Raw genomic sequence first — 15617 nt, forward strand, 5'->3', positions numbered from 1 at the left:
TTAAAAGTGCACCCTCCAAATTTTGACGGTATGTAATACAGCATTCATTCACCTGGAGTTTTGTTTTCTCTTAGAAAGTGTTCATCTACAGTTTCCAAATAAATGGCCTTTACTTTTGTCCACCTATGTAAGTCAGATTTTTTTCCTACAGGAGCCCTGGAAGGTAAATTTGAATAAATGACAAGTATAAGGGATTAAAATTTTTTCAATTACAGCTGACATTCAATATTATATTAGTTTCAGGTGGACAGCATAGTGGTTAGACATTTATAACATATAACTTATGAAGTGATCCTCCTGATAAGTATTGCGCCACTTGACACTGAATATAGTTATTACAGTATTATTGACTATACTCCCTATGCTGTACTTGTGACTATTTTGTAACTGCCAGTTTGTACTTAATCCCTTCACCTTTTTCACCCTGCCCACCAACCCCTCTCCTGACAACCATCAGTTCTCTGTATCTATGAGTTTGTTTCTGTTTTGTTTGTTCATTTATTTCGTTTCTTAGAGCCCACATATAAGTGAAGTCATATGGTATTTGTATTTCTCTGTCTGACTTATTTCACTTAGCATAATATCCTCTAGCTTCATCCATGTTGTTTCAAATGTTTAAGGTTTCATTCTTTTTTATGGCTGAGTAACATTCCATCGTATACATGTACCAGTTCTTCTTTACCCATTCGACTTTTGATTGGAGCATTTAAACCTTTTAGATTTAAAGTAATTATTAATATATTCAGTTATGTAGTTATTGCCACTTTATTGTTTTCTGGTTGTTTTTTGTAGTTCTTCTCTGTTCCTTATTCTCTTGCGTGTTGACTTTCTGTAGCATTGTGTTTAGATTCCTTTCTATTTATTTCTAGTATACCATTTGTAGATTTTTGGTTTGTGGTTACCATGTGATTCCTATATACCAAGCTATGTTTATAGCAGTCTATTTTTAGTTGATGATTGTTTAACTTTGAAGACATTCTAGAATCACTACCATTTTTACTCACCCCCTCCACGTTTATGTTTTTGTCTTTATTATTTACTTCGTTTGTGTTTTGTATGTGTATCCCTTAATTTACTGTTGTAATTACATATGCTCTTCCTATTTTTGTCTTTTAATCTTTGTACTAGCTTTAGTGTTGGTTGATCCACTGCTTTTATTATGTGTTTGCCTTTGTCAGTGAGAATTTTTTCTCTAAGATATTTTCTTATTCATATTTTGATTGTTTTCTATCTTCTTAAAGAAGTCCCTTTAACATTTCTTGTAATACTGCTTTGCTGGTGATGAACTCCTTCAGCTTTTTCTTGTCTGGGAAGCTATCTGTCCTTCGATTCTAAACGACAGCTTTCCTGGGTAGAGTAGTCTTGTTTGTACGTTCTTGGTTTTCATCACTTGGAATATTTCCTGCCACTTCCCTCTGGCCTGCAAAGTTTCTATTGAGAAATCAGCTGACAGTCTTATGGGAGCTCCCTTGTAGGTAACTAACCGCTTTTCTCTTGCTGCTTTTAAGATTCTCTCTTTAACCTTTGGCATTTTAAATATGATGTTTCTTGGTGTGGGCCTCTTTGGGTTCACTTGTCTGTACTTCTTGGACTTGTATGTCTATTTGCTTCACCAGGTTAGGAAAATTTTCAGTCATTATTTCTTCAAATAAGTCTTCAATCCCTTGCTCCAAATATGAGGAATTTTTTCCTTACCCAACATGGTGGCAGGAAGAGCCCTCAATGGAGGACCCCACCATTCTCCTGGGTAGCACCACCTTCTGCCGCTTCTGTCCTCTCTCACACGTGCCTTCTCCCCTCTGCGTGCTGGCCACAACTGACTCCCACTGCCCATATCAAACTCTGGACTACACAGCAGATATTGCTCTACTCATGTTCTTAGGCAACGGTTCGTAGCCTCAGAACTTATCTACAAGAAACACACAATAACCATTGCTCTAGCTCATATAACTCAGACTTGAATCTTCTCGGGCACAGAAGGGAAGAGAAATATGCAGCCCCTTCCCCCTACACAACTGGCTGTAAATCCTTACTTTACAGCTTTCGGTTCTAAAGAAAGAAGGAGAAAAGCAGTGAGTTAATTTGATTATAACAAAGTGTCAGAGGATGATTATTATGGTGCAGTTTCATTAATGTCACATACACCAAAGATGAACCTCAACAAAGTTCTATATTTGCAGAGGATACAAGCACATAAATGATGTAGGGGCATCTACGACAGTAAAGGATAAACAGAAATGCTAAGTGTGGGTTGTTTGGTAAGTGGGTCTCCATTAAATTGGATCCCTGGTCCAGACTCCAGCCACAAAACACACAGATGTGTATTATGAAACACAGTGTGAGCTGGCTCCCTAGTCTGTTAAAACAACAACAACAATGACAACACCACCACCAAAGCTCTTCCCAAAAAACTTCAGGGAATGCCTATTGCTTCTTTGACCCCAGCGCTTGTTCTCTAAGTCATCTCTCCTGCTCAGCAGGACCATGACCACTATGCTGGTGACTCTTTGCCTGCACCTGCTCAGCCCCTCCTGCCTCCTCCCAGCTGAGTCCCCACCACGCCTCCTCACCCTGGTCCATTTCCTTTCTTCTCCCTGAGTCCTTTGTTTCCTTTTGTTTCTGAGCTGCCTTTCCTGCTCCTCTGTACTTGTAGTAAGAAAATGCCTCCCACTTCCAGGCACAATGAGCCTGCCCACTCTTCTGAATAGCCTCCTCCAGGGGATTTCTCTCCTGAAAAGCTTTTCTCGCCTCCTCTCTTCCTCACGGCCAGCGCACTCTCCAGTGTGGCCGGATCGGTTCCAGAGTCTACATTGCCCAATGCACCCTGACAGTTCTTGGATGAAGTGCCTTATCTTTGATGTCCCTCTAATACCTTACTGACTCATTCCTTTGCTCAAAGGAGCTATTGTTTCGTCATCTTGCTTTACCCTCCCAAACACACCAGTTAAAGTAATAATGATAGTAATATTCCAGTGAGTCATTTAAACAGCTCACTAATTTTGCAACACCTACAGTTTATTTGATGAATTTACATGGGTGAGCTTGTAGCTTTGCATTCTAAAATTATTAACAGACTATGTCTTTCCTTCTAAATAGTTGAACAGGCTAAATAACCTCCTAAAGTATTTAGGTTCCTGGATTTTCATGGTCAAGCAAAGGAGGAAGAAAGATTTATTTCTAGAATCACAGAAATGATAACGCTGAACTGGATCTTTTCACTCAATGGGTGTATTGTACAGGCAGTGAAATCAAGGTCCAGATAAGTTAAAACACTTCTCAAGGTCATACAGCAAGTGGAAGAGCTGGGATTGAGGATGAGTCAATTCCACCACAGAGCCTGTGCACATAACCATATAGTTTACTGATCATAAAAACATATATGGACTTTGACATTGGTAAAGCACTATCTAAGGAAAAGGTTATTAATGCAGTTAGTATTAATAAGTAATAATAAAGATGTCACTTACACGTACTGCAGGGAGGTTATTACACTGAATGCTCACAGTAAATGAATATGTAGCTTCCAAACTCCTGAGAGCGGAAGAGGAGAGGAAGCAGCTGCTGACCATTGGAGAGGGAGGTCACAGGCTCAGTCACCAGTCGTGGTGGTCACCGTGGGAAGGGGAAAAGCATCAAGGCTGTGTTTCTCAGCTTCCAGTGACCCACTGGGAGTCTTGTTTAAGATGCAGATTCTGATTCAGTAGGTGGGCTGGGGCCTGAGGGTCTGCTCTTCTAATAAGCTCCCAGGTGACGTTGATATGGTTCTTCCATGGACCTCACTTTTCGTAGCAAGGATTTAGGGATTTAGTTTCATAAACCAAAGAAATCCCAGGGGAGGTTTAGGACCCGGGAGTGGAGTTGGGACCCCAGGGTTGGAGTCCCAGGGCTGTCGCTGATTAGCTCTGTGTGGGCACTGGTGCGTTTGAACCTGTCGCTCTCTGAGCCTCAGTTTACTAGTCTGTAAACTGAGAGAGTTTTCCGGGATGATCTCTATGACTGCTGGAATGTTCTGTGACTCAAGAACACTGCAGCAGACCAGCACACCTGGTTAGAGAGCCCTTTTATTAGATCAAAAGTTTCTTTGTAGCCACAGTTTTCTCAGTGCCCGGGGCTGGGTAAGACTGGGCCTTTAACATGCTCCAGACCACTGTTCTTTCCTTTGGCCGTATTCTTGAACCACGTGGTCCCAATTTTTCCACCCTTTCATGCCACTGGATCCTTTATTTCCTCTCTTTGCAGCCTCTAGCTTTCCTTGCTCCCTTGCGGCTGACCTTTTCCTCACCCTGGTTATTTCATCATCCTTCCTTCTTTCGTGAGCTTGTGGATGAGGACTGATTATAATTACAGTACATTTCTTTTTTTTAAAGCAAAGCATGTCAACATTGCTCTATGCCATCATTTTGCTGATTTAACAAACTCTTTAAAGAATGTGACATTGGTGCAGTGAGAGAGTGAGACATTGAGAGAGAGAGAGAGAGAGAGAGAGAGAGAGAGAGAGAGAGAGAGAGAGAGAGAGAGAGAGATTTTTCCCCTTTTCTGAAATGAAGAGAGACCATTGCTTTTAAGGAGGAGTTCATCAGTTCTATAGAAAACATTCCAATCTGTACATTCATACATATATGTAAGTCACATCTTCCATTATATTAAGAGAGACACCTGGTAGATTCAGGATGGGAAATACGGAGGTCACTAAAATACCTACATGGATTTAGGAATTTAGATTCCTAGGTTCAGTGCAGTGTGAGTGCAAAAGTGTGATCTCATCAAGTTAAATAGTCCCCCTTGTCTCAATTTCTCTTCTTGAAAGGAGGAAATACCACTTGCCACCCACAGAGCTCTCTGGAGGACTGTGAACACAATTCTGTAAAGGGCATCCATCAAAAGAGAGGAGTTGTGGGTGGCTTTCTCCACTCCAACCATCACACAGTGAACGTCCTAACCTCACAAACAAGTAAATACGTCTGCATCAGAAGCAGTCTTCAGTTCTGACACGTGGTACATTCCCACAAGTGTGGATTTCTATAGGAAGAAGAAATTACATAGGCTTCAATGAAGTTCCTGGATGAAAAACACATCTTTTCAAGTCATTTGGAAAAACAAAAATCTCCGGTTCCTTCCTTCCCTCAGAACTAGACCCTTCAAAATCTTGTGGTATTTCCCCAAATAGCATAATTTTGAATTGTGACATCTGGTTTCCAGATCTCCCAGGCTGGGAGGTTTTTTTTGTTTTAAAAAAGACAATCAGGAATTCTGCCTTTCTGAGCCACCACCCGGCATCTGTGTGGGAGACTCACTGCCTATCCTTCCCTGGTATCAGTACACACTACATGATTCTAGCATTTCCCCACAAACAAGGAATCTACTCTTTTTTATTCCTAGAATGCCAGTTTCGTCAAAAGCCTTTGTCTCTTCCCGAAGGTATTTCAGACGTGGTGGGAAGCCCTCACTCCCCACTTCCTTAGCTCCTTCACAAGCGTCACGGGGTATCTAGACACCCGAGAGACTCCCACTGGACAAAAGGCCCCTATATCTTCAGGCGGCTCCAGGAGAGGTGCCAGATTGTCTGGAGTTTCCCTGCAGTTCCTTCTCCACCCACTTGGGCCCAGTATTGGAGAACCAGGCCCTCTAGCCACGCCATGCTGGGCCTGGCTCTCTATGTCTAAGCCGTGGATGTGACGGGGAGAGGCAGCTGGTGGGACAGGAGAGTGGGAGGGCTGTGTGATGCTGCCATGTGGGGGGGAGACAGAACACACAGGAAGTGCTACCTGCTCCAGCAGGCCCAGGAATCTCCCCCTAGGGGCCTGGCTCCCCAAGGCAACTAGATGGCGGGCAGTACCATGCAGCGGGGAAGCGCCCGGGTGTGACGGCAGATGGACCTGCACAGACTCCCAGCTCTGGCCAACTGGCCTTTGGCAAATCACTTTCCTTTCTGAGCACTGGCTTTCTCATAAATGAAACAGAAACATTTACGGTGACTAAATTCCATCGAGTGGCTGTTGTGGGTATTAAATGAGATCATCATGGGAAGACCTTAGCATGATGCCTGGCACAAGAGAAGCACTTAATGAAAAAATAGCTATTAATATTCTTCTACCTGTTCACAGCAGACCAATAAACCAATTACTTTACGGGAAAAGCACAAGGAATATTTTATTTTAATGGACACAGGTAAATGCTTCAGCTGCTGCCTGGATGAGAAAGTCTGAAAGCTAATGAAGTGGCATCACAATAATTCTGAAAAGAACAGGGCAGAAAGCGGCAGGGGAGAGAGAACAGTAAAGACGGGAGGGCACCCCGCTCAGGCGGGTATGACGCAGTTCTGAACAATCTGCTGGGCCCTCAAAGAACACACACGAGATGCTGAAATGACCATGGCAAACAAAAGTTACATAAAGGTAAATTGAGGTAATTTTGTAGGAGAGTAGGGGAATGCAAAGAAGAATTGGGGGAAATGTTGCCTTCTGAAAAAAAAAAAACTGGCAAAATTCGATCAAATTAACCACCTATGATGCCTGCCATTTTTGTTTCCTTTTTTAGCATATTCAGCAGTGTGGACATCTCGTGTACAGTACACAAAGTGACTAGAAAGTGTATGGAAGATTTCATCACAGATTAATCACAAATAGTAGAATAATCATCAAGCAAAAAATAAGAAACCATCAAATCTTAAAGCAATTTTAGGGTGAATATTACCATTAGAAATAACCAAACCAAAAAGAAATCAATAATGGCTTAAAAAATTTACATGGTAAAAATTAAATCATCAGGAGAATTAGTCTTAGTAGAAATAATATTAATAGTTCTATAAGGAAATTCATAATATCAGCTTTCATGCTATAAAAAACCCGATCAATAAAAAAAACCTCAGTTATAAATTTTATGCAGAAGAAGAAATTACTCCAATAAAAATAATTTTAGTAAAACAAAAATGGAAATGGAGAAAAAACTGGAAATAATTTTGCTTTGCAGTAGAGAAAATTGATTAAGGTCCTAAATTGGCTTAATAGTGAAAGTATTTCTTTCAACAAAAACCCAGGCATGCTGTTAAAACTCCAATTATAATGTTTCTACTCTTAAACACAGAAGCTGTCTTTGGGGAAAAAACTCTAGCAAGGCAACCTGGTGGTGAAAGCATCCTGTTTCCATGGAACTCTAGGCAAGCCCTGTGCTCTCTGGAATGGTGCAGAACTGGGCTGCTGACAGGACCAGACCTTCTTCAGGCTCGGGAAGCTGCTATGCCATGCCCCCTAACCATCTCCTCTAGAGGAGATCCAGTCCAAGGACTCATTTAGGAAATAATGGAAGATACACGTTAGTCTTAGAAACAGTGATTGGTTCTGTGTACTGTAAGAAAAATTGTCGGATGCGAGTATGACCAAAAGAGTGGGGGTAGGGAATGAGAGAGGGAGAAGCAGGAGAAGGAGGAGGGGAAAGGGGAAGAGAGGGAGGGAAGGAGAGAGGGAGGGAACAAGATGGAGGGAGACAGACGAGAGAGAATGCAGACACACACGTGCCCACTGGGCCTAGCAGTGTGGGACTCCAGTGAGCCAATAAAAGGTGCAGAGTGGAGGCAGTAACAATGCTTCAGATTCTGCCATGGGCACGGGTAACTTTTCTAAAGACCACCCAGCTTCTTTTGATCTGATTCCACTCTCGCCAAGCAACTGTTAGATCACTTATTGGTGTGGGGGGACCTCGACGTGGGGGAGAGTTTCCTAATGGACTAGCCTTGTTTCTGGAGCCAAACTGGCAGGCAAGTTGCATTGCAGCCGTGGTTGACTTCCCTGCCTTGGCACCCTCAGGACTGTTGAGGGGCTGGGGACATAAGTGGAGGTGGGAACGTGGGGGAGGTGGGAGCATAAGTGGAGGTAGCCCCCCCTCCCTCCTTTTCCCTGTTTTGATGCCTAGAAAGATCTATCCCTAATTGAAACGAAATGCTTTGGTTCCAAATCAGTTGCTTAGTATCTGATCGTCCCTGAACAAATAGAAAAAATTGAGTTTCTGAAACTGTAAAGCTCCCAAGCCAGACTCAGGCAACCCACCGCGAGAAGTCCCGGGGCCCCTGCTGTGGCTCTTTGCTGTCTTTTTAGCTGCTACGTAAGTTACTGGGAAAGTTCTTTCAGAGAAAGAAGAGTAAGGCGTTTCAAGAGACTTGTAACAGATTCTGAGACACAGGGCCTCCTGCTCACCACCTACTCCTCCCCAGGGAACTGAAGCGGGGGAAGCTGACCAGATTCTTGGCAAATCTTCAACAAATTACTCAGATGGCTGGTTTCAAGTGGCTCCTAAGAGCTTCTAGAAGGAGAGGTATACTATGGATAATTAGAATTAATAACCCTCATAATAAAAAGTTCCCAAATCTCATTTTCACCTTTCCTTCTTTACTAGATTGTACTAAATAAATGTGCTAAGATTTCGTTGAAACATAATCTTCTTTTCCACAGCCAAGTAATATATGGGAGGAATCCTTATTAAGCATGAGACCCACAAGGTACCAGCACTGCCGTTTATTCCTATCACGTTTCAGGTCCCTTTTTATGAGAATCTATGTTTGTAGAAGGTGAAGAGAGAAATGGGTGGGAAAAGAGGAGAATTTCTATTCAAAAAATACTACCATTCACTGAGCTAACCCTGACAAGAATCTTACAGGATCTGTGTCATTATTCCCACTTACAGATGAGAATGAGGAGGAATGTTCTTTAGAAAGTAGCCTAAAGTCACATGGCTGGAGAATGGGAGAAGCCCTTTTCCTTCTTCTTCTGCCCTATCTTCCTCTTCTCTCCTCCTTTATTTTATTTATTTTTCAATTAAAGTTTATTGGGGTGACAATTGTTAGTACAATTACATAGATTTCAGGTGTACAATTCTGTATTACATCATCTATAAATCCCACTGTGTGTTCACCACCCAGAGTCAGTTCTCCTTCTATCACCATATATTTGATCCCCTCCTTTATTTTTGAGTTTATTGTGGTACAGCTTACATACCACGACAGTTATCCACGGTAAGTGTACAATAGGCTAATTTTTAGCAAATTTATTAGATTGTGCAACCAGTACCACAGTCTAACTTTAGACCCTTTTCATTACTCGAAAAAGTCCTCCCATGTTTGCGTGTGTCCATCCCTTGCTCCTATCCCCAGCCTGGGCAACCACTGATCTGCATTCCGTCACTTAAGATTAGCCCTTTCTGGGCATTTCATATAAACAGAATCACACATTATATGGTCTTCTGGTCTGGCTTCCTTCACTTTCATCATGTTTTTAAGGTTCATCCATGTTGTAGCATATGTCAACACTTTGCTCTTTTTTTATTGCTTAACACTATTCCATACATTGTTCTTCAGTTTGCCCACTGATGAACACGTGGGTGTTTCCAGTTTCTGGCTGTTAGGTAGCATGCACATACAAGGACATATGTTTTCATCTCTTTTGCCTATGTACCTAGGAGGGGAATTGCTGGGTCACATGGTACCTCTATGTTGAACTTCTTGAGGAATTTTGAGGCAGCTGTTTTCCAAAGTGGCTGCAACGTTTTCCATTCCTGCCAGTAATACATGAGAGTTCCCATTTCTCCACATCCTCACCAACATGTATTATTGTCAGTCTCTCAGTGGGTGTGAAGTGGTACTTCATTGTGGTTTTGATTTGCATTTCCCTAATAACCAATGATGGTGAGCATCTTTTCATGTGCTTAATGGCCATTCAGATATCCTCTCTGGTAAAATGTTATGTTTAAATCTTTTACTCATTTTTAGATGAGTTGTTGTGTTATTAATCAATTGTAAGAGATCTTTATATATTCTAGATATAAGAACAGGATACTTTATCAGATACATGATTTGCAAATATTTTTCTCCCAGTCTATGCTTTTCATTTCCTTTTTCTTAATGGCGTGTTTTGATTTTCATTTTCTTAACGGTGTGTTTGAAGGACCAAAGTTTTAAATCAATAATTTTTTTTCTCTTACAGATCATGCATATCTAAGAACAGTTTGCCTAATCCAAGGTCATGAAAAATTTCTCCAGCAGTTTGATCATTTTAGCTCTTATATTTAGGTCTCTTACCCATTTTGAATTAACTTTTGAATTAATCTTTTTACATATGGACAGCAAATTTCTTTACTTGTTATGGGTTTATTCAGGTTTTCTATTTCTTCTTTAGTCTTTTTTTTTGTATTTGTAGCTTTCTAAGAATTTGTTCATTCATTTTAAGGTGTCTAATTTGTGGCATAAAATTCAAATCCTTTTTAAATTTCTGTAGGGTGAATGGTGACGCCCTTGCTTTCATTCCTGATTTGGGTAATTTGTATATTCTCTCTCCTTGGGCAGGGAGAGGATGGTATGGTGTAAGTTTGTCAATTGTGTTGATCTTTTCAAAGAATTGACTTTTGGTCTCACTGATTTTCTGTTGTTTTCTGTATTCTACTTCACTAATTTCCACTCTTATCTTTAATACCTCCTTCTAGTGCTGGCTTTGTTTATTCTTCTCTAATTCCTTGAGGTGAAAGTTTCAGTCACTGTTTTCTTTTATACTCCACTCCAAATCAAGTCAGCCCCTCAGACAGGGAGGCTGCTGGTCTTCAGGGCTTTGCCTGTCCAGGTAGAATTCCTCATCTTCAGAATTTAGGGTGGAGGTTGGAGCAGACTCCGGTGAGAATGCCACAGACACCCATTATTCTTATCTGAAGTTCAATAGTTTTTTCCCCAATAACTGTTCCCCAAAATAGTCGGATTCCATAGCCATGAAATGACTGTTTCTATTTTGTCTAGTTTTGTCATTACCTTTTTGAGGACAGGATGTGTTGAGCTAGTCATTTCTGCCACACCAAAGTCCTGTCTCCAAAGCCCCTCTTCTCTCCTTCACAGGAAACGAAATTTGGTTTCATCCTTTACCCCATTTAGTTCTCTCACAGAATCTATGTCTCTGGGGGCATGAGAGCAGAGCTGGTTTTAAAACAATACTTATGGTGAAAAATACTATTCTGAGGTTATCAATTTTAAGCAAAAAATAAAAATACACTTTAGTGAATCACTCAACTTCCACAGTATTAACAAGGATGAAGAGAAACGGTGCTCACCGAATCTGCATGTATAGTAGAGAACTCCAGGGATACGCTTCACCAGCCTTGTAAGAAGGGCAGAAAACCGCTTCCTACTCCTGCTGATTTGGCAGATGCTCCTCACACTACCGTGTTTGCCCGAACATAAAACCGGGTCTTATGTTAATTTTTGCTCCGAAAAACGCATTAGGACTTATGTTCAGGGGATGTGATCCTGAAAAAATCATGCTAGGGCTTATCTTCCGGTTAGGGCTTATTTTGGGGGAAACACGGTAACTGGGAGGTGGGGACGGAAAACAGGGTCACAGCAGGAAAACAGGCAAGGACCAGGGTGAGGAGCGGGGCTCCGTGCACACTCCTCACGTAGAGGATTTTCAAGCTACGTGCTAATGTGATGTGGGCATAGACTATGCAGTTTCTAGAGGCCCAGTTCTATTCCTTAAAGGAAACTGGGCCTGATATCCCTCTCTCCCCTCTGACATGACAACGTGGAAGCAACAAGGGCTGAAACCCAGGAGACCTGAGTTTGAGGCTCTGGCTCTGCCACTTTCTCCCATTTAACCTCTTTGGGGCTTAGTTTCCTTATTTGTGAAATGGGTGAAATAATAAAGTCTTCCCACAAACTTGCTTGGAAGTGAGCAAGTTCAACAATCGCCTTTATAAATTATTAATGTGCTATAAATGTAAGGCTTTAAATTATGAATTAATGCCCTGTCTTAAAATCCCAAGATGCAATGACTAAGAAAGAGATGGTCTCCCCACTGCTGATCTTCCTTCCCTACCTCAGGACACAAAAAGGCTGCTGTCGAGCAGACTATCGACCATACACTCCCACTATTGACTCCTTCCCGCGAGCCAGGGACAAATCATGGAGGCAGACGCCCCAGAGGACACAGCTGTGGGAATGGTAGACCAGATGGTCTCTCCAGCAAGACCCATACTTGTATCTCTTTACACTGTGGAAAGGGGATTCTTTTGGCTAAGTGAGTCTGGGAAGGGCAGCCCAGAGAGTCAGAGGGCCATGGAGAGAACCATCTCTGCTAAATGATTTCTTACATCTAAACCTGGCATTCACTCTGAGTCATCACAAACCCTCTGCCACTCCTGTCAAATTATCAGTGCACCACAGCAAAGCTACACATTCACCAGTGCAAACTTTTAAGAGCAAGAAAAAAGCTCTCTTCTTAATTAGAAAACAAGGACCACAAAAGTTTGTTGTGTAAGGGATTAAGATTTGTTTTACCATCTTAATAAAGTAGACTGTGGTAAGCTTTTAATCCTAAGATTTCAATATCTAAGGAAAAATAAAGCTATTCATCTCAATATATATTACAAATATACATTTTCTTTATGTCATAATAAAGGAAATTCTGGATCCTAGGCTGAATAAAGAACACAGTGATCTAAGATGTAATCTTCCCAGGTTTATATCATATTATGGGAACTAGAGTTAGGCTGCGTGATTATAAAAGGGAATTGAGAGCAGCGCCCAACGCTACAGAACCTTCACTATGGAGGCTCCTTTTCAAAGTAGATTCAGACTCTTGGGTTTCATGGAAACATCAGGAAACAGAATTCAGTTGGCAGTGCCTTGGTTGATGGCACCACCAGCCCGCCTCTAGTGCACCAGTCCCTCGGCCTTACCTCTGACCACTTTACATTGCACCTCCTACTCAGGTCATCCTGCTGGCCAAGAGAATGAAGACTTAGGGGACTCCTCCCCGGTTACTTGTCACTGTTCAGCACCCTGCCCTCCTGCCCGGGCAGCTCAGCTGAGCACACGTGGGAAGGAACCAGAGGCCAGGGGCAGATCTTTAGGGTTACCTATTTGCCTTTCCAGGTCGGCGGCTTCGTCAGGCGTGGCTCGAGGAAGGACTCCAGGGTCACTGAAGCTGGTGCGAAGCAGAGTCCCCATCACAAAGAAGAACAGAATGCCACCAACCACGGGGATGGCAGGGGTGATTTTCACTGCTAGATACGGGCAGCTGCCAGCAGGTTGGGAAGGGAGGAGGGGAGGGGGAAAAAGAAAAGAAAGACAATGTCAGTCATCAATAGTAAACAGCCTATGTTTTCCAAGAATTCAAAAGCTTCTTTGGAGAAGCAAAATTGACTTCCATTAAAAATTCATCTACGCTAAGTATTTACATTTGGGGTGGTCTACAATTCTCTCTTGTGGACAATTTAACCCTCCCTTCCCAGACACAAGCCAGGCTTTCTGCTCCCACAGTACTACCTGGGAAAGGCCAAAGAATGAAAACAAGCCTGCTTGTACAATCAATTAATGTGTACAGAGCTTGTGCGCTTTGCACTGTAGACACAGCTCGTGAATCTATATAATCCTGTCACCCTTCCTTGGAATTGCATAATATGAAAAGATACCAACTTAGAACCGTCTTTCTCAGACCCAGCCTTTCCTCTCCAGGTCAAACAACTTTGAGCACAAAATGCTGAGAACCACAAATCCCCCTTCAAAAAGCAAGAAACTATTTGTCAATATTTTGGAGCTAATTTATCCAAAAGAGGTTAATGAGCTATGGAAATGAACTTGCAGTTTCTGAAGATTACAGAGATTTAGGCAGCTGGGATATAACAATCTCATGCTCTTCCAGAGGCATCTGAGCTACCATTGATGAACATGGCCCAACTCATGCCATGAAACCCTTTCACTGTCCTTATTCCCATCAGCTGACATGCAGCTGGGATTGTGGTGAGTCAAGGAGAGGCGTCCTTGGGACAGACTAAAGTCTATGCCAGCGGGCTCTGGGGACCCAGGAGCCAGGGCAGCGTGAAGCACCACGCCCTGGCCCACTGTCATTGCCCGTAACTCCACAGAGGTGGCAGAGTGGGAATTAGCTCAACGCTTGGAGCTCAGTGAAGGACAGAATCTGCAATGACTGCTCAATCCATTGTTACCACATCCCATAACATCATGGGCATCAGGAACACAACACGGAATCACAGAATTGTAACATCTAGAGGGCAAAGAGCCACTTCCTCAGGTGATACTCTCCCAGATACTGAGGACGAAAGAGAGAGAGGGAGCTGGAGAAGAAATGATTAGACCAGCACCCCGTTCCGGCACAGTGTTTGCAGGGGAGGTGATGAGGCCCCTTACGGGATGGCAAGGAGCTGTTGGCAAGAGTCCAGGCCTCGAGGACCCCAGGCCGTGACCCCATTTGCTGAGGCCAGAAACAAGCTAGAGCACCAGGTCTTCAAGAGGCACACGACGCGGACTTGTGGAGTGGTCACTGTAAACTCAAGACCAAAGGCCTTTCCTGAATTCCCTGCTCTGTGGAAACCCAGAGACTCCCCAACAAGGTGAAGAAGGTGGAGAAGTGACCCCAAACATGACTAGGTAGGATTTCCTGCCAGGCAGCTGATCTCCAAAAGAATCATATGATTTAAAGAGACAAAAATATATGACATTTCTAATGTCTCTTTCATCTCTCTCACAACAACCCCCCCGCAGACACTGAACAAGGCACACACCAAAAACAATATCATGTGACACTTCAGCTGAACTACCGGTTGTGACTTCTTCTCTGCACAGGATTCATGGGAGGCTGTAAAAACTATTGTCATTTCTGCAACAATATGACCCCAACCAAACTCCCAGGCACTTAGAGCCGTTTTAACATCCTCAGAGATTCTTATAGGAAACTGAATTCGGCAAAGAGAGCAAGAAGATATAAAGAACTTGTTGTGGAAAAAAGGAACATAAGAGTGTCTAACCTAAAGAAATGCCCTCTGTGAAAGTATTCATTGAATTACAAAAAGGATGTTTTAAATCCATCTGACTTTGCTCTGTGTAAGAAAGTGTCATTCCTCTTCCTCAAGTGTTTTCAAGCAAATACTAACAATTTAGTGGGCTTTCAGTTTTTCTGAAAAATTTGATTTAATGATTTTAGGCCCTAAAAAGCTTCAAGTTAAATAAACAAACATTTAAGAAACCGGAGATGCCACAATCTGGCAAATAGCACTTAGTGTATAGTCCTGGATTTATAAAGGTAGTATTTTTCTGCAGTGGAGAGGTACTAGTCCTGACAATTACCGAGATTACAGAAACAATACAATGTGGTTTAAGTTATTTGCGCTTGAGTGCCTATTAATTTTTTCAGACCTGTCCAGGAATAGAGGAAGAGTCTAGTTCAAAAGTGAACACCTACTACCTGCCAGGGTTTCTTCTAACTGTGTGACTGCTGGTTGTCCAACATGGAAGAATCATGTGAAATATAACTTTATTTTGTCTCCCTTTTGAACCTGCTCCTGCTCCTGCCATAGCGTGAAAACTCAGGTGGGTCCCAGGACTTTCCTGCTCATGAGATGTAGGTAACAGGAAATCCTTCAGTCACTTTAAGTAGCAAACTGTCTTCATTTAGGTAACTAAACGTGTAACAATCCCAGGTAACAGTGCAAACTTCTAACTCAATTTTGAGTTAAACCTCCTCCACTTCCCCAGGTGGCCAAGTGCAGTTTCCGGCCCTCCATGGCTGGAGGGTAGGAAGGGGGGCCAGAAAGCGCTGGTTTGAAGAGCTGTGTCCCAGGTGTCTCTGGGT

The 15617-nt window shown here is 42.5% G+C and overlaps 1 protein-coding gene across 2 annotated transcripts in view; it reads right to left on the reverse strand.

Annotated features, from left to right (window-relative positions):
• The window catches only part of ZDHHC14 (zDHHC palmitoyltransferase 14), a 263676-nt gene that overhangs the window by 103836 nt on the left and 144223 nt on the right, over positions 1-15617 (reverse strand). For both annotated transcript variants that reach the window (XM_081044309.1, XM_081044310.1), the window contains exon 2: positions 12886-13046. In XM_081044309.1, the coding sequence (XP_080900435.1) occupies positions 12886-13046 (161 nt within the window). The remainder of the gene's footprint in view (positions 1-12885; positions 13047-15617) is intronic.

Source organism: Rhinolophus hipposideros (genome assembly GCF_964194185.1).
Source record: "Rhinolophus hipposideros genome assembly, chromosome: 3".
NCBI classification, from domain to species: Eukaryota; Metazoa; Chordata; class Mammalia; order Chiroptera; family Rhinolophidae; genus Rhinolophus; species Rhinolophus hipposideros.